A 25,131-nucleotide genomic window follows, 5' to 3' on the forward strand; every position below is an offset into this window, starting at 1 on the left:
TGCAACAGTGAGGAGCCAGATGCTTCCTCCCAGTCTCCCACGTGGGTGCAGGGGCCCAAGGACTTGGACCATCCTCCACTGCTTTCCCAGGCCACAGCAGAGAGCTGGATAGAAATAAAAGCAGCTGGGACTAGAACTGGTACCCATATGGGATGCTGGCACCGCAGGCAGAGGATTAACCTACTGTGCCACGGCACCAGCCCCTCCACTTCATTTTTTATTTGATCTATTGAATTATTCATTTCTAGTATTTCATTCTGACTTCTCTTTTATATCTCAATTTCTTGGGAGCACTTTGCATTTAGAACGTGAATTTGCTTCTTATTGCTCCTAAATAATCTGGCAAATAATTTTCTGAATTCCATTTCTGGCATACCCTCAATCTCTACTTCTTCACCTTCTATTATTGAAGAGTTGTAGTGTTTCTTTAGGAGGCTCATAGTGTCTTTCTTATTCTTATTTAGGGTTTTTCCCTTGTTTTTCAGCATTTTTGTATTTTTTGGTCTGGTTGCTTTTCTCTTTAATTTGTGTCTTTGTGCTTGTGGTGAGATTTCCCTCTGCTATGAGTTGCTATGTGTCTGTGTATTGCAAGTGGAATCAAGCAGCCATGCCTCCTGGAGTCCAGCTCTCTTCTCAATCATGTTGGGGGTGGGTATGAACTCTGGTGCCCTAGCCCTGCCTACTGGGGCCCAGCTGGCTTCTCACTGGTGCATGAAATGAGCTCAATTTTTCAATATTCAGGACTTCTCCTTGTTGTACATCTTGCATGGTTGGGAGAAAATTATTCTGAAAAGTTGTGGTCCTTGTTCCCAGGTGGGGGGTGTGGTGAGGTGGCCCCTGCAATTGATGGGCATGTGCATGTGAGGCAAATGAAGTAGCCCCCTGCTTACATTTGGAAATGTAAACAATCAATATGGCTTCTCCCAGCCAGCTGCAGGTCCAAATGGGGACAGCGGAGACATAAATGTATAGGGGCATGCCCAACTTCTCCATTTGTTCCCCTATACCTTCTCTCTTCCTATGTGAAACTTCAAACACAGTTTGCCAAGTGCCAGTCCCTCCTCTCTCCTTTTTAATTCTCTTTTTTTGCCTGCATGACTCAGATCATCCTGTTGCTGTACCACCATCTTGGACTCCCTCCCTGAAGTACTTCCATATTTGTCTTTTTGGTATTAACTTATTTCACTAAGCACTGTGGTCTCCAATTGCTTCCATTTTGTTGCAAAAGACAGTATTTCATGCTTTTCTATGGCTGAGTAGTATCCCATTTTCTTTATCCAATCATCAGTTTATGGACATGTGGGTTGATTACATATCTTAGCTAGTTTTAATTGAGCTGCTATAAACATGTGAGTACAGATAACTCTTTCATATGCTGATTTCATATCCTTTGGGTAATCTTCCAGGAGTGGGATGGCTGGGTCATATGGCAGATCAACTGTCAGATTTCTGAGAAATCTCCATACTATTTTCCTTAATATTTGTATAAGTTAACATTCCCAACAGCAGTGTATTAGGGTACTTTTTTTTCACATCCTCACTGGCATTTGTTATTTTTTGATTTTTGGATGATAGTCCTTCTAACTAAAAATCTCATTGAGGTTTTATTTGTATTTCCCTGATGGCTAGTAATCCTGAGCATCTTTTTCATGTGTCTATTGGCCATTTGTATTTCTTTTTTTATTTTTAATTTTTTTATTGTTTGACAGGCAGAGTGGACAGTGAGAGAGAGAGACAGAGAGAAAGGTCTTCCTTTGCCATTAGTTCACCCTCCAATGGCCACCGTGGCCAGCATGCTGCAGCTGGCACACCGCGCTGATCTGATGGCAGGAGCCAGGTGCTTCTCCTGGTCTCCCATGGGGTGCAGGGCCCAAGCACTTGGGCCATCCTCCACTGCACTCCCTGGCCACAGCAGAGAGCTGGCCTGGAAGAGGGGCAACCGGGACAGAATCCGGTGCCCCAACCAGGACTAGAACCGGTGTGCCGGTGCTGCATGCAGAGGATTAGCCTATTGAGCTGTGGAGCCAGCAGCCATTTGTATTTCATTCTTTGAAAAATACCTGTTGATATCCTAAGTCCTTAACTGGATTGTTTGTTTATTGTGGTTGAGTTTCTTGAGCATCTTATAAGTTATTGATATTAATCCATATTCAGATGCATAGTTTACAAATATTTCTCCCATTTTTTCAGTTGCCTCTTTTCTTTGTTGAGTATTTCCTTTGCTGTGCAGAAAATTTCTTAGCTCGATGTAACCCTATTTATCTATTTTTGATTTTATTGCCTGTGCCTTTGGGGCTCTTATCCAAGGGCAAAAGAAAATAATACAAGACCTGTCAATGAATTTTAAATGTTTGGACAAATTGTATTATTTTGACAATTGTGCCTGCTATAGAATGCTCTTTTTACTACTTGCCAGATGACCTTGGTCCTGATTGTGCAACCTGTACAAAAATTTTCTTAAGATTGGTAGACTCCTGTGGTAATCTTGCCTGTCCATGGCCAGTTTATCCTCACATAGGACACTTTATAGGGCAGAATTCACTAATTCAGTATGCATGTCAATGACTATTAAGTGGTCAACATGTGCCTATCATTTATCTTTAGTGTTTACTCCCAAAGATATTCAGAAATCAGCACTGGAAGAAAAAATTAAAGACCTAAGTCATCTAGATATTCATAGTCAAATCAGAATGAAACCAAAGAATGCACTCACAAGAATTTTAAACTAGGTAGGCAGAACAAACACAATAATAGATCCCAAATAAAGTCACAAGAGGGAGCTAGACCTACTGAGATTTTCTGCAGCAGTAGAAAAGGAGAGCTCAAAAGGCTCAGATACTGGTCCTAAGGATCACATATTAATTCCAGCTTAGTATTGCTTGAGATTCCCTTTCTGATGCTATATTATATAAACCTAATAACATTGAGGAGAGTGGCTCTCAATAACAAGAATTTTACTCAAGATTACATTCCTGCATGCACAGGCTATGATGGCAAAAGTTTTTTTTTTTTTTCTTTTTTAAGGAAAAGGGTTTATTGGGGGAAAACTCAGCAGACAGGAGGGAAAGGGCAAAGAGGGAAAAAAGGAGAGTAAAAGAGAAAGAGGGGAGTGAGAGAGGAAAGAAGATAGAGCAGAGAGAAGAGAGATGAGAGGAGGAGAGGAGAGCAGATGAGAGGAGCCAAGATAGCAGGAGAGAAGAGCGGAGAGAGCACAGGAGGGAAGAGCCAAGAGAGCCACGTGTTCAGGAACTGGTCCTTTTAAAACTTTGCCCGAGGGCGGGCAGGGAAGCAGGAGCAGCAAATCCCATTAGGATGGGGGTGGAGCTTGACAACAGCGGTTGGGCCATGTGGCCACCTGGCTTCCAGCAATGGCTGTGGGAGCCAGAGCCCAGGATGTAAATCAGGATGTAGATTGCGCCAAGATAAAACTGCACCAGTTTCCTAACATTCCCCCCTTTTGTTTTTTTATAAAGCAGGCATTGTATGGGATTACATTGGCCCAAAAGTCCAGGAGGGGTAGAGGGACGATGATCTGTCTTTAGAGCTACTTCATGCTGACATGGGGCAATGAGGTACTCTTTGCTGGCATGGGGTGATGTCTCAAGCCACCGTCTCCTGGGTGGGGAGCTGAGTGTATCCCTGCAAAAAGCATTTGGTTGACCGCCTGGTTGCTGAAGGCCTTGGTTTGTTCCATTATAACCTGCTGTAAACACTTATATAGATACTGTAGTATAAGAGATAGGGTGAGAATAGTAACCAATGATCCTAAGAGTAGCATTAACTGGGTAATGAGAGGATTTCATAGAGGAGAGGAAATGGGGGGTCTCTGGACCTTTGTGGGGACAGTTTGATGGATGTGGCTTAACGCTGATTCCAGCCAAGACTGGGAGAAAAGCCACTCATCTTTTTTGGGTAGAGGGGTTTGTCTGTAGAGAAATTCTGAATAATCATACAGCATTAAGTGTGGGTGAGGACCATCAGTACACACAGGTTGGGAGTAGAGCCATTGGTGGTAGAGTAGAGGCTATGGTTACAAAGGAATGAGGCTCAAGTGGGCTAGATACAAAGGACAGAGTTGTTATTAGAGAACCTAAGAAAGGTGCTATCTAAGCTACAAATAAGTTTTCTGATTGAGAGGCCAATAGAAACTAACAGAAGGGGCTTGATAATAATCTGGTGGGCTTTAAAGCCTTGTAAATCATGAGGCTCAGGCTCATCTATCTCTTCATAGGGTACATCCTAAGGGAGGTGTGAACCTCCTTGGAGAAGGCACCCTGTTGACTGCCATTATTTTGCTGGCCTAGGAGGAGAGCTGGCCAGGTAAAGGCAAGTGGCAACTTTAACAGGAAATTTACAGTTCTTGCTGCAATGTTACTGACCCTACTTGGCCGTCTCCTCAGCTGTGGTGGTCACTTTGGAAGCTGGGCTGAGTGAAAGGCTTTTCAGCTTGGCCAGTAAGATCTGTGGCTCTGAGCTGGTCACCCTTCGACTCCAAGGCAGGTCCATTTCCAGTGATCCAACTCTTGGCTGGCAAGGCTGCCAGAGCTCTTCACAAGCTGACTTCTGCTGAAGCCCAGGCTTACCACATTGAAAGCCACTGCAGTGGACTGGCCTGTTGGGTCTCCTTGATGGCAGGTCACTGTACAGAGTTACATTTAATAGGCCTGCCACCTATCTTTACATTTCTTCTGAATCCTAGCTTTCTCTTTATCCTGGGTTTTGTTAAAGCAGACCAGAGGATGCAAGTCAAGGAGGTGCTCAAGTCCCATCTCTAATCTTTGTGGCCTAACTAGAAGTCTGTAGTCACAGGCATGTTATGGTAGTGGTTTTTCTGAGGTAGACAGTGCCCATAAGGAAATCTATGTTCTTTAAAATTTTCTCTCCCTTTGTTCTGAAAGGGAGGTTTTGCCTGTTTACTGTGCTGATGGCAAAGTAGATCTAGCTGCTGAAATATAATTTAAGCTCTCATTTTAGCTATACTATTATTACAGAAAATGTTAGCCATCCCTTTTATAAGATATAAAGATCAAATTGTGCATCTTAGTCCTTTAGAATAGAATTAGTTTCCTACCTTGAAGAGAACAGAGAAATGAAAGAACAAGTTGGGCTTAGAATAGAGAAATGAGGGAGCCAGTCCCAGATCGCTTACTGACAATAGCAATATCAAATGAAAACTTAGCAGTTTTAACCATTAGATACCAACTAAGAAAACATTTACCAGAAGGTCTAATGCTTTCTATAAATTTTAAGAATACATGTATTTGGAAACATCTTTAAATATCTAACATGGTGTAGCTTATTTAACCAGCAAACTCAAGCACAAGCATATAAAATCTTTCTAGTTACTTTCTACCAACAAATTTAAAACACTTGATACAGAGATTTAGGTCACACAAATTAAAATATAACTTTGATAAATTTTAGTCATTTAAATTTATGGGCAATCTTATCTAAAAGCCAATTAAAATAAAACTCTTAATAAATTTTCCCATGTAGGCATACAATGTGTATACACATATAACATAATATAGTAGAACAATATAGCAGTTTTAATAGCTTTTTAAAAAAAATCTAACTCCTTTTTGTAAATTATCAATTGATTTGAGTTACTTTCTGTTCTTAGTAACCTCAGCTAATCATACTTTCTCTCAGTTGGTACCTTTAATACATTATTGGCTTCATCTGTTTACAGAGTCATCCCAAAATACTGAATACAATAGAAGTGGCTGGAAAAAGTCCACCGGAACCTATAGGAGGACAGCTAAACAGAGAACCAACAACGCTTTAGTTTTATGAGCAGCAAATCATATATAAAACTGTGGATGACAAAAGACTTTAAGTTGCCACGTTTAAAATTATAAACTCATTAACCAACAAGAGGCACTTGCTTACTTCACAGTAGTTTTGAAAGCACCTGTAGGATTTTACAAAGCATTTAACTCTTTAGGCCCCTGAGGCTTTCTCATTAAGATAACTATCATGTCTAGTAACACAAGATTATTAGACTTTTTAATTCTCAGACATTTGTATCAATAGCATTTTATATTATAGAAACTTAAAATTTAGCACCACTTCATATCTTGACAGTACTTCTAATATAATCCAAATAGCCTGATTAGTTGGTGTCTCTACAAGATGAGAGACATATATGTCTTTTGATTTTTTCAGTTGGGCCCGAACTGGAAAAACTGAAGTCCAAAATTTACTGGAAATTTCAGAGCCCAAATTCTTTGAAACTTTGATTTTCGATTTTTTGAATGCCTGTCAAGAATGACAAGAAGTTTCAAAATCCAAAATATCTGGTTGAAATAAGATTCCTTAACATCATGACATAATATGGACCAAATTTGATCATTGTTACAAGGTGATTATTCAAATGTTTGAAAATAAACATATATTTAAATAACCCATAGCTCTTAATAAAAACTCAGCTGTTTTTAAACAATTAGAATTTAACAGAGACATCAAGAGAACATAATAGATTACTTTAACACATTGCTTTAACAGAGGATCAGATTCTAATTTTACATCAAAGAGGAATAGATTAGTATACTTGTGATGTTTTCCATCTGCCAGTGTCCTTGATTGACATTTCAAAATAACCTGTTAAAAATCTCCAGAGTAAGATTAAGGTAACGTATCAAATTTTGGCCTGAGTTACTTTAAACAGTGTTGAACTATTTTCATAGACAGTTTATAAACTAACCCAAACAGTTTTTCATAGAATATAACATGCTGCGCATACGAAAGTTTGCATTTAGACACATTTTTCATTTGCCTTTACCCAATTTAAATTAGCAGTTACACCTAAATGACTTAGGATGCTGATATTATTATCATATATCTATCTGAATTTGATTAAAATTAAAATTGCATCCATCTAACACAAGTTCCAATTACCCATTGCTGTTTCATTGAATACTGATTACCCAGAAACCTGTTTAAAATAAATTGCAAAAATAAATTTAGCAAGTTACAAAGCAATATTTTTAAAGGTAGTGATCTTCCTAGATTCAAAGAGAAATTAGCTACAGTGGGCCAGGTCGATGCAGGAAACCTGATTTTCCTGTCTGGCTTGCTCATGATAAAACAAAAGAGCCATCAGAAGGGTGGGATACCTAATTTGTTTCTCAATAAGCAGGGAGCCCAAAAGTATGGGATTGCCATTCCATGGCTGTGGTGGAATGAGAAGGCCATGCCAAGGTGGCCACTGGCAAGCAAGCATTAGTTACTCAGGAATGGCTTTGGAAACTGCCTGGCAACAGGCTGTGATTGGATGGCTTTGGAAACTGCCTGGCAGGCTGTGATTGGATGGCTTTGGAAACTGCCTGGAAGGCTGTGATTGGATGGGGCATGGACCACCCCTTGACCAGATTGGCTGGTCTTGGCTATATAAGATGTAGTTTCAACTGAAATAAACGAGTCTGCCGGCTGCTCCCCTCTGGCCTGCTTTCACCCGACTCCCGACTCCCGGGGTCTGTGTGGTGACTCCGCGCCTCTTGCCCCACCACGCTGCTCCTCTCAGAAATGAATCCACTGCAACATTGTTCAGAAATCAACGGCAACATCTGGCGCCGCCCAACGTGGGGCTGCGAAAGAGACAGCATGTCGGACTCAGCGAGGTCCCCCCTTGATTTTGGCAAGTAGGCCCCTCAGTGTTTTGTGTGCTGTTTGGTTCTGTGAGGGTGAGCACAGAACCCCCTCCTACGCCCATTTCCTTGTCCTTGTCCTCAGTCTAAGTGACCCCAGGTTAGCACACACCGCCCAGAAGCAGACGTCACTTCTCAGCTCCTCCTTTTACTTTCGGTTCGCCCGGTGAATTCACATAAGGGACTGATCATCCCAGAATTCGGAACCAAGTCATCTTCCCTCACTCAAGAGAGGTGACGCTCCGGAGACACCATGTGGGCATACAGCCTTGACCTAATGAACCAAGGAAGCCCCCCACTAAGCACAGGACATACATATGATCTGATACACCGCTGTCTGTTTGTCTAACGTAGGGAACCCCCTGCAGAATGCCATCAGCTGCTGAGGTGCTAGGAATTTGCTTTGTTATGGCAGCAGTGCTGTGCGTGTCTTTCCTTTGGCTAGAGCTGGCATGCCGTGTGCTCTTAAGTGCTCAGACAAGGGAAAGATACCCCCCTCTCAGAATCCTGCGCAGATTATCAAAGATAGTGAATCTGTGAGTGATAAGAGCCTGACACTCCAGGTCCCTGTCTCACAGACAATGGTTGATGACTTAGGGAGAGAGAGCTCCCACAGTGAAAATAACAATGTAGCAAACAAGGTAGAAAACAAGGTAGCAAACAAGGTAGCAATGCCTAGTCAGCCACCCCCCACATACCCGTGGGATGAACTTAGAGGACCTGTACACAATAACTCATAGGAGGTCATCCCATCTGCACCCAGTGAGGATCCCCACATTTGTGGCAGCACTCGGGCACCCCAAGCTCTTAGGGCAGCAGCTGGAGCCCATCCCACCCTCAATCCACTGCAACATTGTTGAGAAATCAACGGCAACACATGGCAAAAGTTTTTAAAAGTAACTGAGCAAAGTTACAAAAGTTGTTTTGAAACAATTATCATTGACTACTACAATTATCAGTTCACATTTGAACATGAAGATGTTGGATAGTCATCCTTGTCAAAATAGATTTTTTGTGTAAGGTGTGAATTCTAGCTGAGCCACTCATTAGGGTTTTTGTTATCAGGCCTTTCCTTTATGGCCTCCTGACTTCTTTTTATTAGATTCTCACGTAAGTGATTCCAGTTTGGTACTGTCAACTTTTATACTCACCAAACACATGTAGACCCCCCCCCTTGGCAGAATCTAAGAGATATATTGGCACATGAGTGATATCAGTGATCTTTTACATAAAGAAAAATGCAGATAATATAATTAATTAAAGGAAGTCATTACCAAACCAACTATCAACACTAAAAATAATCGCTAATGAGACAAATCCTAGGAGAGTGAAAATATACTTTCCTGAGTTGTGACATGGTATTATTAAAAATATTTAGTTTTCAAAAAATCATGAAAAATATAAAGAGATAGGAACATATGTCCTTTATGCAAGATTCAAAGTTGGCAATAGAAACAACCCTAGGGAAAACATTTAAATCACTTCCTATAAATATTTAAAGTAATAATTGAAAGCATATTGCAAGGCCTAAGGGAAACTATGGGAATGATTTCTCACCAAATAGAGAAAATGTCCATAGTTAAGTAAAAAATGTATTTTATTTATTTACCTCATAGCTTTTTCTTTTGTCTGATTTAAACACAACTTTACAAAGTAATAATAAGCCTATGCAGGTGAACACATAATGTATAGTGATATATTTGGGATGAAACTAATTAAAAAACAATTGTAGAAAATATGATATATATAATATTTATGAAGGATTATAACATAGAAGTATATTTGGAAATAAGAGCCTAAAGAGAAGAATTTGAGCAAAGCTATATTATTGAAAAATCCACTAGAATAAAAAAAATCTAGTAGAAAATGAGGAGGTAAATATAACAAAAATCTATAAATACAAGTACATATGAGGAATTTCAAAAGTTCATGGAAAAGTGGAATTAAAGCTAAATTTATTTTGTGCCAAAAGTATTTGAAACCAATGTAATGTTTTTCACAATAAACATTTTCCATGAATCTCTAGAACCCATGGATTTTGGATGCAATATGTTGTATCAAAATAAGTTTGTTTTTAATAACATTTTCCAAAAACTTACTAACATGCCATTATACTTGATCTCCTCTCAGACTCTTTAATGGCATACAATTATAAAAAGCAATAACCATTCTGTCCCGGTTGATCCTCTTCCAGTCCAGCTCTCTGCTGTGGCCCGGGAGTGCAGTGGAGGATGGCCCAAGTCCTTGGGCCCTGCACCCCATGGGAGACCAGGGGAAGCACCTGGCTCCTGGCTTCACTGTGTGCCAGCCGCAGTGGCCATTGGGGGGTGAACCAATGGAAAAGGAAGACCTTTCTCTCTGTCTCTCTCTCTCTCACTGTCCACTCTGCCTGTCAAAAAAAAAAAAAAAAAAAAAAAAAAAAAAAAAAAAAAGCAATAACCATATCATTGTACTACTCTGTTTGTAACATATATTGTTGAAATACATGTTGGAATAATAGCTCAAAGGAAGAAGGGATGGTGTATAAGAGTTTATCTCATTGGATTTAAGTTAGTATAAATATAAACTATTCTGATAAGTTATGTATATGCTAAACCCTAGAGCAATCACTAGAAAAATCTGATAAAAGCATAGTAAAAATACAATTAAATATGAACTAAATAATGCAATCAGAAGGCAGATACAGGCTGAATAAATGTGGACACATTATCTGTTTACTGTCTATAAGATGCACATTATAGCATCAAAGGTACAATTACATTGAAAGTCAAAGGAAGAAAAAAGATATATCAGAAAAATAGTGACCATAAAGTGTTAGATAGCCATAGAGTGATTTCTCTTTCTCTCTTTTTAAAAAAGCTTTATCAATTTATTTGAAAAACAGAGTTACAAGGAGAGAGGGAGAGAAGTAGAGAGAGAAATATCTTCCATCTGCTGTTTCACTCCCCAAATGACAGCAATGGCCAGGCTGAGCCAGACTGAAGCCAGGATCATGGAACTTCACCTGGGTCTCCCATGTGCGTGGAAGGGAGCCAAGTAGTAGTTGGGCCATCTGCAGCTGCTTTCCCAGGAGTATTAGCAGGGAGATGGATAGAAAATGGAACAGTTGGGATGCCAATATTGCATGCTGTGACACAACCCCAGCCCCTTTTCTCCTTCCTCCCACCCTCCCTTCCTTTCTTCCTTCCTTCCCTCCTCTCTTCCTTTCAACATTTTATTGAAATATGTTATATATACCAAGAAATTCTCATAAGTGTACAGCTAAATACTTTATTTTAAACTTCAGAGCACACTCATAACCAACACCCGAATTAAGAAGAAAACATTATTAATTACCACCAAGATTCCTCACTATGTTCCCACTCTCTATTTCTTTTCATCTTTCTCTTCCTCTCCTCCTCCTCCCCTCCTCCCTTTCCCCTCCCTCTCCCCTTCCCCCTCCGTTGTCTCCATCGTCATCGTCGTCGTCGTCTTCTCCTTCTCCTCATTCTTCTTCCTCCTTCTCCTCCCTCTCCTCCACTACCATTGGAAAGAGAAGTACATTGTCTGCAGAGGTCTATGATAGAGTTTTCTAATCTTAAAATAGTAGACTAGTCCAACTTTCACCTTAAGATGCCTCTCAAAAATGATGTAGGGTACAGTAGTCCTGTTCTGGGAAGAAGTCAGACTCTGGGTAGAAGTACTGGTGTGCTGTACATGGCTGAAACCATAAATGACAAAGTACCCAGCAAAGGTACCAGTGAACACTGCACATGCTGGCAAGACAGTCAGGAGCATTCTTCATTCCCCAACCCCAGCTCCAGACCAGAAATACTCCTACATTCACAGCCATAAATGTCTTCATGTCTATGAGTGTGTCAGCATGGTGAGACATATGATCATGTGTGCAGAACACTAAAATGATTTCAATAAATAAAAAAAGCAATGAAAGCATGCACTGGTATGGGAGGAGCCAAAAGGAAACATCAGGCATTGAAAAAGTGCCCATTTCACAGCTTTGTCTAATTTATAGAGACTAAGTGATGGCAGTGAATTGTGAAGACTGCATTACTGACAACATGAATGTCTGAATTTGCCTGAATATTTTGATGATCCCTGGATGAAGGCTGGATTGAGTGATCTAATGATTTTTTATTTCCACCTAGAAATCCACAAATGGGTTTTTAAGACTGGAATATGTGCTGTTGTGCTTCAATGTATGTGTATTTGCGTATTTTTATCTTTGTGAGGGGAACAATAAAGAGAATATGCTCATTTTCTATATTAAAGCTCTTATTCTATACTAAAAGAAATGATGTATTTCACACCATAATTCTGCATAGCACTAAGAAAGTGATCCTGAATAATTCTTCATACAAGAAATACTCTGTCATAGGTTCAGTAGTTACACTCTAGTATTTAATTCCACTATTTATCCTAAAGTCTTCTGTCTCAAATTAATCAGTTATTTGCACATGGAATGATGTAAAACCAATTTTTTTCATGCAACACTTGGCAATCATCCTCTTTAAACCAGTTGTCAGTTTCTTTATATAACATTGGTAAATTTTTGCTAAATTGAACAACTTCTATATACAGAATCACAAAATAGAATTCTTGACTATAAGACCTCAAAATTATTCAGGGTAGTTGAGATATAAAATAAATGTATTAAAGGATATTAATTCACAAAGCTAAGGAAGGCCAATGTCTGGCTGAAGGAGGGGGTCACATAGTGAGAAACAGGGCCCAGATCCTTTGAAGACCTCTCCAGAATGCAGGATATGTGTGAAATTGTTGGATAAAGAAAACCTAGGAAGGAAGTAAACATTCATAGAAAAGATGAAAAGATGTGGTAGCTTTGTTAGAGAGGAAGTTAATGCACCATTGTCAAGAAAATTCTGCCGTATTTTTCATCCATAAATTTGACTGTAAGCTTGGTGCCTTTGGAAAAAATTAAGGTGGAAGTAAATCATAAGCATAAGACAGTAAAAGCAAAATGTAAAGAAGAAGCCACAGATTCAAGAATGCAGATGCAACTGCTCTTTTGACAGTATCTATCTGAAGGCTCCAAGTTTCAACTCAACCCAGAGTTAATTAGTGATGTCTCTGAACATGTGGTTTATTTGTTTGGGTTGTAATTACAGTTTTTATTAGCGTTTAAATGATCTAGTCTACCTAGAGACTGGAATTGTTGCTTTATTTGTAACTGAGACACTGACTAAACCTAATGATCAGATAGCCCAGAGCAGCAAATGCACACATATAATTTCTAGTATGATGATTTAAATGGAGATGTACTTATGTACGTATAGTAAGGAGGACTCAATTTCCTGCAAAGCTCTCAGCTAACAGTAAGAAGTGATGCAGTAATAAGACCCCAATGTGGATTTCCTAGTTTGTCCTACAGTAATCATAATTCCAACAGTACAATTTATCTTATGATTTACTTACAATTCTTTTCTTTGGGAACAGGAAATGTAGGTTTTCTGTATCTGAAATCTTTCTAGCATTTGTTATTTGGTAAAGACAAATGGGAGCAATTATTTAAAGTTCTCATCTTAAATCAATCAATTTCATTGAGACGTCTCACAACTATTCTCCAAACTGATTGATGCTATGCCTTGGAGAAAATCTATTGTATTAAGTTTCTCCAAAGAAAAATACCAATAGAATATACATTTGTAGGAACATTTAGTAGAAGGAATTTTATGCTGATAACTGCCACCATCAGCAGTGTGTGAACTGGAAACCCAGGAAAGCCAGAGATGTAGTTCAATTTGATGCCTGAGAATCAGGGGATCCAATGATACATATTCCAGGCTTGGTATCAAATTTTGAAAATCAGAATAAAGCAAGCCCAAGCAATTTGTTAGGAAATGGTGAATTTCTCTATATTCCAACTTTTTTTCTTTTTCAGTCCTCAAATGAACAAGTGAAGCCCATCCATTTTGAATAAGGCAATCTGATTATTCAGTCAATGGATTCACATGCTAATTTCATCCAAAAATACCATTTAGACTTTTTTAAAAGTTTGTATTTAATGAATGCATTTTTTATAGATACAACTTTAGGAATATAGTGGTTCTTTTCCCCATACCCACCCTCCCACCTCTACTCCCATCCCCCCTTCCTCTCCCTCCCACCTCCTTTTCATTATAGCTCATTTTTAGTTTGATTTTATATACAGAGGACCAACTCCATGTTAAGCACAGATTTCAACAGTTTGCACCCACACACACACTCACAACATATAGAGTACAGTTTGAGAACAAGATTTGCAGTCAATTCTCATAGTACAACTTATTAAGGACAGAGGTCCTCCATGGGTAGCAGGTGCACAGTGACTCCTGTTGTTGATTTAACAATTGACACTCTTATTTATGATGTCAGTAATCACCCGAGGCTCTTGTCATGAGCTTCCAAGGCTATGGAAGCCTCTTGAGTTCACCAACTCTGATCTTATTTAGACAAGGCCATAGTCAAAGTGGAAGTTCTCTCCTCCCTTCAGAGAAAGGCACCCCCTTCTTTGATGGCCCGTTTTTTCTGCTGGGATCTCACCCACAGGGATCTTTCATTTAGGTCATTTTTTGCCACAGTGTCTTGGCTTTCCATGGCTGAGAAACTCTCATGGGCATTTTAGCCAGATCTGAATGCCTTGAAGGTTGATTCTGAGTGCTGTTTAGGACATCTGCCATTCGATGAGTCTGCTGTGTATCCCACTTCCCATATTGGATCAGAACACTATATTTTAGTTGAGAATGTCCAGAGACAAGTTGACTTCCTGACTAGGACTGTATAGTAGAAAGAGTTAGTAAAAGGGCTTAGTAATGAGAAGGCTTAGTCACATTAGAATGCGAGTACAAGATAACTCTCTTCTCTTTATATTATATTTTTTAAAAGATTTATTTATTTATTTGAAAGTCAGACTTACACAGAGATAGAAGGAGAGGTAAAGAGAGAGAGAGACAGAGAGAGAGAGGTCTTCTATTCACTGGTTCAGCTCCTCCCCCCACCAATTGATCATAATGGCCAGAGCTGCACCGATCCGAAACTGGGAGCCAGTAGCTTCTTCTGGGTCTCCCACTTGGGTGCAGGGGTCCAAGGACTTGGGCCATCTTCTACTGCTTTCCCAGGCCATAGCAGAGAGCTGGATTGGAAGTGGAGCAGTCAGGAATCAAACCGGCACCTGTCATGCCACAGCACTGACCCCCTTAACACATGTTTCTAAAAATGGTAAATCAGTTGGGCAACAGACTTGCTGTAGTCATTGTGATTGACCTGTGAGAAATGGGTTAAGATTTACAGTGGAGACAGAAAGTCATAGCAAGAACATGGGAAAGCCTACTATGGGATCAAGGTCATAGAAAGCAAAAGTACTGAGTAGCACTTTAGGTTTTCTGTTTGTTTTTGCTTTAGGTTTTGATTTTTTTTTTTTTTTTCAATTTTTGTTCTTGTAAAAATAACTAAGTACAAAGAGTCATTTGGACAGTTAGTGTGCTCTGGCTATGACCATGGGTTCTCTGACAGAAAGCAACTCCAGGCACAGAACAAATCCTGAGTCCAACTATCTGTCCAAGTTGGGCAGAACAGGTCCATAGAACCTAGAAAGTTCAAGATTAATCACAATAATGTAACTGACAGCCTTTCCTGTTCTCCTGCTGGACCACTGCTGAAGTCTAGCCTGGAAGCTATAAATTGAATAAAATTCCTTTAGATTTTATGGGCTGTAAAGGTAGAAGTTTTTATCTTGGTCACCATTGGGGGTCTTAGGCTCACAGTGCTCCTTCATGTTTGTCTGCCTCATTAGGCCCTCTCCTTGGAAATTTTTAGGAAGGGTCCACCATCGTGGGCTGACCAACCACTTCTTTTTTTTTTTTTTTTTTTTTTTTTTTTTTGACAGGTAGAGTGGACAGTGAGAGAGAGAGACAGAGAGAAAGTTCTTCCTTTGCCTCCAATGGCCGCCGCGGCCGGCGCACTGCTGCCGGCGCACCGCGCTGATCCAATGGCAGGAGCCAGGTGCCCATCCTGATCTCCCATGGGGTGCAGGGCCCAAGGACCTGGGCCATCCTCCACTGCACTCCCTGGCCACAGCAGAGAGCCGGCCTGGAAGAGGGGCAACTGGGATAGAATCCGGCGCCCCGACTGGGACTAGAACCCGGTGTGCTGGCGCCGCAAGGCGGAGGATTAGCCTAGTGAGCCATGGTGCCGGCCGACCAACCACTTCTTAACCTCTACTCAGAAGTGTAACCTGAAGGTCTCATTGAGCCTAAAGAGTTTTAACGACCAGAAATGTTTGGACAAGATGAATAAAAGGGAACATCCCATGAGTATGACTGTATAGTTTTGTAATATTGGGTATCAACAATTGTATTTGATCTATGAATTATAGACGACATATTAATATCAATTTTTCTTTTTCAGACCTGCTTAAATCATGGAAAATCAAAGTAAGCAATTTGCCTTAGTTTGCTATCCTCCATATAACAGAAAATCTGCTGTTCACTTTGCAATTCCTTCAATGCATGCAAGTCACACGTGGAATAAAAGCCAAAATCCTCACGGAAGGCCCACCTAGATGTATTATTTCCTATTGCTTTCCTAACAGCCATCCCTCTTCTTTTTCTCACTAATGATGTTCCTCGTTCTTCTCAAACATGCTAATGTAATATCTCCAGTTTTTGCATTTGCTTTTTCCTTCCTTGAACATTTCTCAGTATAAATTGCTGTAATACTTTTCCCTTGTCATCTTTTAGATCTCAACATGAATTATATCTATCTAAAGTCTCTGCCTCATACACCAGTCTGATTTTTTATTCATTGATTTTCTTTCTCCCAGAAGTTGATAAATGTCTTCCTTGAGATCAGGGCTCTTTATTGATGATGATATTATTTAATTCTATACCTCATAGATCATCTGTCAATATGCATTCATTTTGAAAGAAATAAATAACAAAAATTTTGTATGTAAGGCATTAACATGAGGTTAATCTATTTGTTAAGACTTATTTCTAATGATGTATGATTTGTGTTATCAGTGTCCCATTTAAATAAATTGCCTATACTAAGTATTAAATTTTACATAGTCTTTAGTGTTAAAAAAATTGTGGATCAAAGTTCTTTGAAATTTTATCCAATTCCCATGGAATTTCTGCTTTCTCTACTGTAAAAATAAGTTTGTGAAGATTTACTATAATCATACATTTACATGGAATATGTAGAATATTCATTATTCTTAAATTACTTTCTCTGTTCTGCTAATAAAGACTAAAGACTAATTTTTCTATAACTTTTTGCTGTCCTTATTTCTTAAAAGGTATATCCCAGAGAGCAGAGGGTGCTAAATTATGAAATCTAACTTTTAAACTAAATATCACAATTGATTTTTTAAAATAACATAAGGAAAGAATACACCATGGGGTAAAGCTCCAGGAAAACTGCAAACCCAAGAAATACCCAGGCCCTTCCAGATAAAGTGATCTGCTTTTTTCTCTATACCAAAATTTCTCAATGGTAATGCTATAATATTTTGGAGAGAATGATTATTTTTAGGAGGCTGTTCTGAGTATATAAATATGTTTGGCAGCATCTCTTGCCTCTGTCTACCAGATGCCAGTGTCAATTGCCCCCCCCCACCAATTATGATGAATAAAAATATCTCCAGACTTTGCCAAACGTCTCTTGAGGATGTGAGGCAGAACTCTCCCTAGTTCTATAACTGTATATAGATGTCATTTATTAGAATTCCAGAATTATCATGCTTTACAGTGCTTTTTGAGCCTTTGAGTATTGCCACAAAGGCTTTATTTTTGACCTTCTCCCTAATGCCATCTCTCTTTTGCATGAAAACATTCCAGAATCTATATAGATAACTCTAGATCATCATTTTCTTTTACTTCCTCATATATCAAAGCATTTTTTCCATCTTTCTTTTGAACAGTAAATTTTAAAAGGCTGTGCAGCAACTCTATTCACAGCCAATTACCTTCAAAATAGAAGTGGCTCTAAAGCCACAGACATTTCACTGAAAAAAATCTCTGAAAGAAAACTTTTTATACATGCAGAATTTCTGAGCTGATGGTAAGTTTGCAAACAGTAGAGTAATTGTGAAACAGTTGATGATGCCATTTTTTCTGTGTAAATACAAATTATTTCACTTGTTTCTTATTTCAGGACTTCCAGGAGATACTAGCTACTCTGATTCCCAAGCTGCCCACTCAGAGCCTCAGACAACCTTTCCAGGGACTGAAGAGGTATATTCAGATTCCCAGACTGCCTATTCAAAGCCCCAGGCTGCCTATCCAGATACCCAGCTGGCCTATTCAAAGACTGAGGATGCCTATCTAGAATCCCAGGGTTCCTTCTCAGACACTGAGGATGCCTATGAAGAACCCCAGCTTGGCTATGCAGATCTCTACCCTGACTCAGCCGGCTATGCAGGCACTGGCTTTGCCAGCTTTCCTATTCAAAATCAGCCGGGATGTAGTCTGTCAGATGAAACTGGAGAGGCATTAGGGATGCCAGAACCAACACGTCCATTGGACTGTCCACCGGGATTGGAATGCTTGAGTCGGGTAATTTTACTTTTGTAATTATAATGCTTATAAAACATAAAAGTTATTGTAGACTGTTATCATTCTGTCCCTTTTTTGATGAGAGTAAAAATATTCATCGACTGTTACTGTTATTTGCAGATTTTATTTTTTGATGGTAACATTCTATCCTCATGACATTATTGCAATCAAAATGGCTTTACATTCTTAGCTTTAGTAGGTATAGAAGAGAGTGGATTACCATCTATATTGCTGTACTGTGTTAAGCATTATATGCTAGCAGAATCTAGTTTGTTTCAGGTGGAAAATATTCTTTGAGTTTCCGTTCTGAATGTGTTTGGACTAAACAAATAATAAACTACTGATGTCTGCAGCATGGATCTATGTCCATAATTTAATTTGTAGTTTTTAATATTTCCAAATATTCTGGTTGCATTTCATAAAACCTCAGTAAAAATAATATCCCCAGCTTGAAATTATATATATTGGTTTATATATATATATATTATATAGTTATATAATACTACATAATATTTAATAATTGTTATACTATATATTGAATATAATATTGAAAATATAATGTTATATATATGTATAACACTTGAAGTTTGCTTACCAAGTTAATTATAGTTAAGTACTTAGTACTGTGGTTAGGATGTGATTGAAGATGTCACCCAAGTTTTCATGTGTTGAAATTGAATCCCCATGTACAGTACTAAGAGGGTAGAATCTTAATACTAATCATGGTGTTTACAGGTGGGGTCTTTGAGAAGTGATTAGACTCATCTTTTAAAGTCATCAGGGTGACCATCCATGATTGAATTATGGCAGACTTTGTAAAAGGAGCGAGAGAGACCAGAGCAGGCTCAGACATATACATAGTACCTGTCTCTTACCATCAGTTGCCCTGTACCCTGTCAGCAAGGAGAGCATTCATTGTGAGATGTGGCCTCTCAGCTTTGAACCAGAATTGATTGAAAACAAATCTCTTTTCTTTATAATTTCCTCAACCTGTTGTATTGTGTTATTGACAATAGTCAATGTATTAGTATACTTACTATTTATTAAGGTCAGAAATGCCAAACAACACATTCAAATAATAGATCACTCCAATTCTTCTAGATTTGATTCATGCTTCAGGTAAAAAGTGAAAGTCTTGGAAAATTGTATTTTCTGTTTTTTTTTTTTTTAATTTATTTGAAAGTGAGAGTTACACAGAGAGAGGAGAGAGAGAGAGAGAGAGAGAGACATCTTCCATCCGATGGTTCACTCCCTAGATGGCCGCACCGATCCGAAACCGGGAGCCAGGAGCTTCTTTTGGCTTTCCCATGTGGGTGTAGGGGCCCAAAGACTTGGGCCATCTTCTACTGCTTTCCCAGGCCATAGCAGAGAGCTGGATCAGAAGTGGAGCAGCTGGGTCTCAAACACTTCACCCATATGGGATGCCAGTGCTTCAGGCCAGGGCATTAACCCACTGCACCACAGTGCCGGCCCCAGTATGATATTTAATATAATCTATGAAAACAGTGAAAAGCAAACATGTGTTAAGCTTTGTCTTAATTATAATACATATATCAATTCACTTAATCCTTACAGAACCTCTGTGATGTGTAGGTACTAATTGTTTCATGAAGCAGACTTTTGACTCAAAGCCATTATATAACTTTCTCAGGGTTTAAAACCTAAATGAGGCTGTCTTTTTAATCTTGGTATCTTGATTCTGTATCCTGCATGATTTATCTCAAGTTAGTAATTTCCTGACATTTGAAAGAAACTTCTAGTGAACTTTATAGTTCAATTTCAGTAAATGATACCAAAATAAAAATTAATATATGTGTGCAACATGACTCACTGTTTTCTCATATTAATAAAATCAATTTTTAAAGTGCTGCTTTTCTTCTTTGAAAAACTCAATTTTACAAATGCAGTTTGCAAAACTCAATTTTTACAAAGTCCTGGATTTTGCTATAGTAGATGATAGCTTATCTCAAGAATGTGAGGTTGTGTTAGAAGTAAGATAGGTGAAATATGAATACAGATTTCTATATGTCCAATGTACAAATAAATATGTATATGTGATATTCAACCAGTGTTCAGTAACTGAATTCTTTTTTTTTCCCAGGCAGAATTAGACAGTGAGAGAGAGAGAGAGAGAGAAACAGAGTTATAGACAGTGAGAGAGAGACAGAGAGAAAGGTCTTCCTTCCGTTGGTTCACTCCCCTAATGGCCACCACGGCCAGCACTACACCGATCCAAAGCCAGGAGCCAGGTGCTTCCTCCTAGTCTCCCATGCGGTTGCAGGGACTCAAGCACTAGGGCCATCCTCCACTGCCCTCCCAGGACACAGCAGAGAGCTGGACTGGAAGAGGAACAACTGAGACAGAACCCCGTGCCCCAACCAGGGCTAGAACCCGGGGTGCTGGCGCTGCAGGCAGAGGATTAGCCTAGTGAGCCATGGTGCCAGCCCTGAATTCTCTCTCTTAAACTCTTTGTAATAACAACTTCTTACAAACTGCTTGGACAGTATGCATTGTAATAATGTTCAGTACTTCAAAGTTCTCCAAGAAATGTTTTGAAGTAGATTATTTTTAAAACAAGATATCACAAAAGGAATTTATCATTTGCTACAAATTTTGCTATTAAGGACACTTTAAAAGAATAATAGTTTGAGGGCAGAATTATAAAATTAACAGTGCAGATAAGCTATTTACATATTGCTATAAAGTATTTTTAAAGAGATACATACAAAGAAGCTTTTATATACATGAAATATTTAATTTTAATTTTTTTTCATCCTGAGTGCCAGGAATAAAAAAAAAAGAGTAGATACATTTAACTTGCATTTCATGTAGTTTATCTGGTGATGTTGTTGATCACTTGTTTTATCATGTGGGAACATATTATACAGATAAAATATAAGATTTTGAACTAATATTGATTCAAATTGTGTTGTCTTATCATAATGTTTTCTCAACGTGTTGAAAGTAGAAAAAGAAGCATTTTATTTGCAAACCGGTTTTGAAATGCTTGCCAAAAGTTTGGTAATATTTTTAATAAAAATATTTGTCCACAATAATATATATTATTGTAGGAAAAGTTCTGTAAATGAATAGAAAGTCTTCATATTTCTTAAACCTATTCTAGAATGATCATTGTTTTATAATTTTCATAGAAATTACAGAATAAGCCAATTTTATTTGACTTAAATTTGCCTAAATTCATAGTGGATACTTTCAATAGATATATCTGAATTGAAAACATTAACTTTAGTATTGCAGTAAAGAACAATATAAGCTATTATAACATTTGATAATGTTGTTAAATGTAGATATTTGATAATATGTGCTAATAAAAAATAAAACATGAGTATTAATTGTTTGAAAAAACAATATCTGACATACCTACAACTTGCTTTTCTTTTTAATTTAGATGGATGAAATGTTAATTCTCCAGGACATTAGACTTCTGGATGGTATGTATTCATTGTGATCACCACATTTTGAGAAAGAGACGAGGTCTATATAGAAAAAGACACATCAACCACAACAAATATAAATTTCTGGATGATGTGATAACATAAACCTAGTTATTTATAAGTGTTTTGCTTCACAAAGAAGGAAACAATGGAGACTTACTTTTGCTCCTCTCTCTCTACAAATAACTTGAAAAGTTTGTCACTTCACCTGACTTCTGCCACTTTAGTCGTGTTTCCCATTTGTGATCACCTTGAACATGGCATAGAACCATCAGCTGAAGTTCAGTTATATTAGTGCATTGCCAATGAAAAATCTGTTTGAATTTGAATGGGGATACTCATGCCCACAGTTTCTCTTGGATGTTCATATTAACCCAAGAAAACTTTTGTCCCATGGGCTGTGGATTGTCAGCTCGGATGCAGGAGCGCTGCAGAGGTGGAGGCATGCTCACCAGCAGGTCTGGAGACTTGGCATCCCAGAAGAGCACACTGCTGTGGAGCGGAACCATACCTCCTGATCTTTCCAGGGGTCCTGTGCTCCCAGGCCCAAGAATAGACTCAAGAAGCCACAAGATGCTTCACAACAGCTCACTCTCACAGGAATGAAATTCTAGCTAGATTCATGAAAGCTGATGACTTTCTTCTAGATACGAGCACTGTGAAAGCCTGGCTATCTTGTAGAGTATGTTTGTTAAATTCATCTTCACCTCATCTCCAATGTTCAGAAATTCAAATGTGAATTGTTCAAGCACAGTGATGGACTGCCAGTCATTATATTTAAATTACTTATAATGTACATTATTAGCTAATTCTAATGTTCTTGACTTCATTTGGTTTCTCTACGTTTGCTCTGGAAAGCAGCACTTTCTTCTTTGATAATTTGTATTCTAATTTTTAAAAAACATTTTATTATTTGGAATATGAATATATTATTAGTATTATAAATCCAAAAAGACCAGACACTATGCATTACATAGCACGCCATTTATGTTGCCTATATTTATATACTTTATATATCTGTGTAATGTATATGCTTATCACAAAATATGAAGTTCCACATGTACTAGATTTCATTTATTTAATTATTTAAACTTTTTATTTTGGAAAAGTTTTAAGTTTACAAAACAAATATTGTGGAGTTGTACAAAGAGTTCCCAAATGTTCTATATTCAGCTTATTCTATTAGTGTCATCTTGTATTAGAAAGATATATTTGTCACAGTCTCTAAACCACACTCATCTTCTCCAATTTTTTCTTTTAATCCAAATTCCTTCTATCTGCCCCAGTCTTCCCAGACTCTAGTCATCAACATTTTGTGTTCAGATTGAGGTGTGTGTGTGTGGGTTTTTTTTTTCAGCTCCTAGATTTGAGGAAGAACATGATATTCTCTAGTTGCATCTATTTTTTAGATTTTTTTTAAAAAGAGATTCTTAAATTTTTTGTGTTTTTTTTTCCATTCACACTGAATTATTCTTTAACATGTGTAGTATGAAAAGTTAAGGATTGCTCGGTTTACCATTAGTGTCTGAGATTATAGCACACCATTATGCCAGTAGATGCTAAAAATATAACTGTAGACTCTTGTTTGTTTGTTCTCATTTTTCAAGAAACTGGAAGGAAATTTCAAGACTATGTGAGCACCCTGATATTATTTTACATCAAATAAATTTAAATTTTGGAGATTAAGCTACATAATAATGCAACTAATTGAATAATGGATGTGTTCTTAAGAACCAATTAAATTTTATTTTAAATTAGCCTTTACATTTGTTCAAAAACACTTGACCATGGCAGACCTTAAAATCAAAGCTACAGATGCCAGGGGCTAACTCCCACCAAAGACATTTAAGGGCGTTAATGGTGTTATCTGACCATTGTTCGCTCCTTCCTGCTCTAAACAAGGAGAGATACACAATGTGTGAATCACTGCTGGACATTCACGTGTCACCATGCAGTGTCTGCTTCCTTCATGCAGAGAGTAACTCTAGTACTGTGCAGAGTTCACTCAGGAGGCCCATGGTCTAGATGAAGTCCTGGTTGCCAAGCAGGTTTCCCACCACACCCCCACTCACATTCCCTACTCCTGAACTGGCTTAAACCATGGTGCCTGGTGCCTAACTTGATGTTCTAGTTCACTTCCCATTTTCACTCTCCCTTTTTACCCATGTGCATCGGAAGTAAGCCCTTTCATTGCCTTTGCTCAAACAATGCATAAATATAAGATGAAAGTCTGGTTTATGAAACAATATGTTAAAACAACTCATGTACTGTACCACAACATTTCACAGAGCATAAACATAGCAGTTATCTTCTATTCTCCTCCATAATACACAAAACTGTACCAGGTAAGTGGATATTTATCCAAACACATAGCCCCGCTGTGTGTACCCACAGCACTGCCCCAGCCCTCACAGTGGAATTTTCCTTTCTGAGAGAATTTGTGGACTTGGGAAGATCGTACTTGTTTCTCCTGTATGCCTGTCATACGAACTCTTAACTTCCTGGCCTTTGGTAGCCTCTCCTCTTCTTTTCCCTTTTTCTTTTGTCTCAGCTAGGGTTTTCCCGTATATATATTTTCTAGTCCTTTATATATCTTTTCTAGTCCTTCCTTTTCTCCCTGGAGCATCATCTAAAACTGCTATAGCCATGTGGTATAATATTGTAGGGTACATTCGGTATTCTTCCACATAATGATGGCTATTATTTTCTCTTTTTGTTTTTAGTCTTTGCAAATTTTTTAACTAATAACAAGTATCAAATGAGGAACAGCCTTGGACAGACGGTTCTCTTTGCAGTGGAAGATTCTGAGTGGTATTCACGAATCACCTGTGGGACATACAGACCTTTCACCTTGAGGATTTTCAACAATATGGACCAAGAAGTAATAACTCTGGAGAGACCACTAAGATGTAGCAAGTGTTGTTTCCCCTGGTTCCTTCAGGAGGTCAGTGAGTGGTTACCAGGGTAGTTTTCAAAGTCTTTTTTTTTAAGATTTTATTTATTTGTTTGAGAGGTAGAGTTACAGACAGTGAGAGGGAGAGACAGAGAGAAAGGTCTTCCCTCTGCTGGTTCACTCCCCAGATGGCCGCAACGGCCAGCGCTGAACTGATCCAACGCCAGGAGCCAGGTACTTCTTCCTGGTGTCCCCCGCAGGTGAAGGGGCCCAAGCATTTGGGCCAACCTCGACCACTTTCCCAGGCCATAGCAGAGAGCTGGACCAAAAGAGGAGCAGCTAGGACTAGAACCGGCACCCATATGGGATACCGGTGCCGCAGGCGGAGGATTAACCCACTGCGCCATGGCGCCAGCCCCTCAAAGTCATTTAACAACACTTTTCACCTTTTTATTGAACTCATATATTCAAATGAGATTCAAAGGAAAATGGACCCAGTCAATTGTAGAGGAAGAAAACTAGGTGAATAACAGTGGATGGTTAGTCCTATATCCCTGAGTGATCTGCTTTGTGTGACTGAC

At 38.6% G+C, this 25,131-nt stretch overlaps 1 protein-coding gene across 12 annotated transcripts in view; it reads left to right on the top strand.

Moving 5' to 3' along the window:
* The window catches only part of LOC100341111 (phospholipid scramblase 2), a 105,503-nt gene that overhangs the window by 18,688 nt on the left and 61,684 nt on the right, over positions 1-25,131 (top strand). For 10 of the 12 annotated variants that reach the window (XM_008266290.3, XM_008266292.3, XM_008266293.3 and 7 more), the window contains exons 2-5: positions 16,053-16,078; positions 17,802-18,202; positions 21,612-21,654; positions 24,381-24,601. In XM_008266290.3, the coding sequence (XP_008264512.1) occupies positions 16,066-16,078; positions 17,802-18,202; positions 21,612-21,654; positions 24,381-24,601 (678 nt within the window). In that variant the 5' untranslated portion in view covers positions 16,053-16,065. Of the gene's footprint in view, positions 1-4,231; positions 4,327-16,052; positions 16,079-17,801; positions 18,203-21,611; positions 21,655-24,380; positions 24,602-25,131 lie in introns of all 12 variants that reach the window. The other 2 variants (XM_051818678.2, XM_051818679.2) reach the window with 2 other exon arrangements.

This window comes from Oryctolagus cuniculus, chromosome 4, assembly GCF_964237555.1.
Source record: "Oryctolagus cuniculus chromosome 4, mOryCun1.1, whole genome shotgun sequence".
In the NCBI taxonomy this organism is placed as follows: Eukaryota; Metazoa; Chordata; class Mammalia; order Lagomorpha; family Leporidae; genus Oryctolagus; species Oryctolagus cuniculus.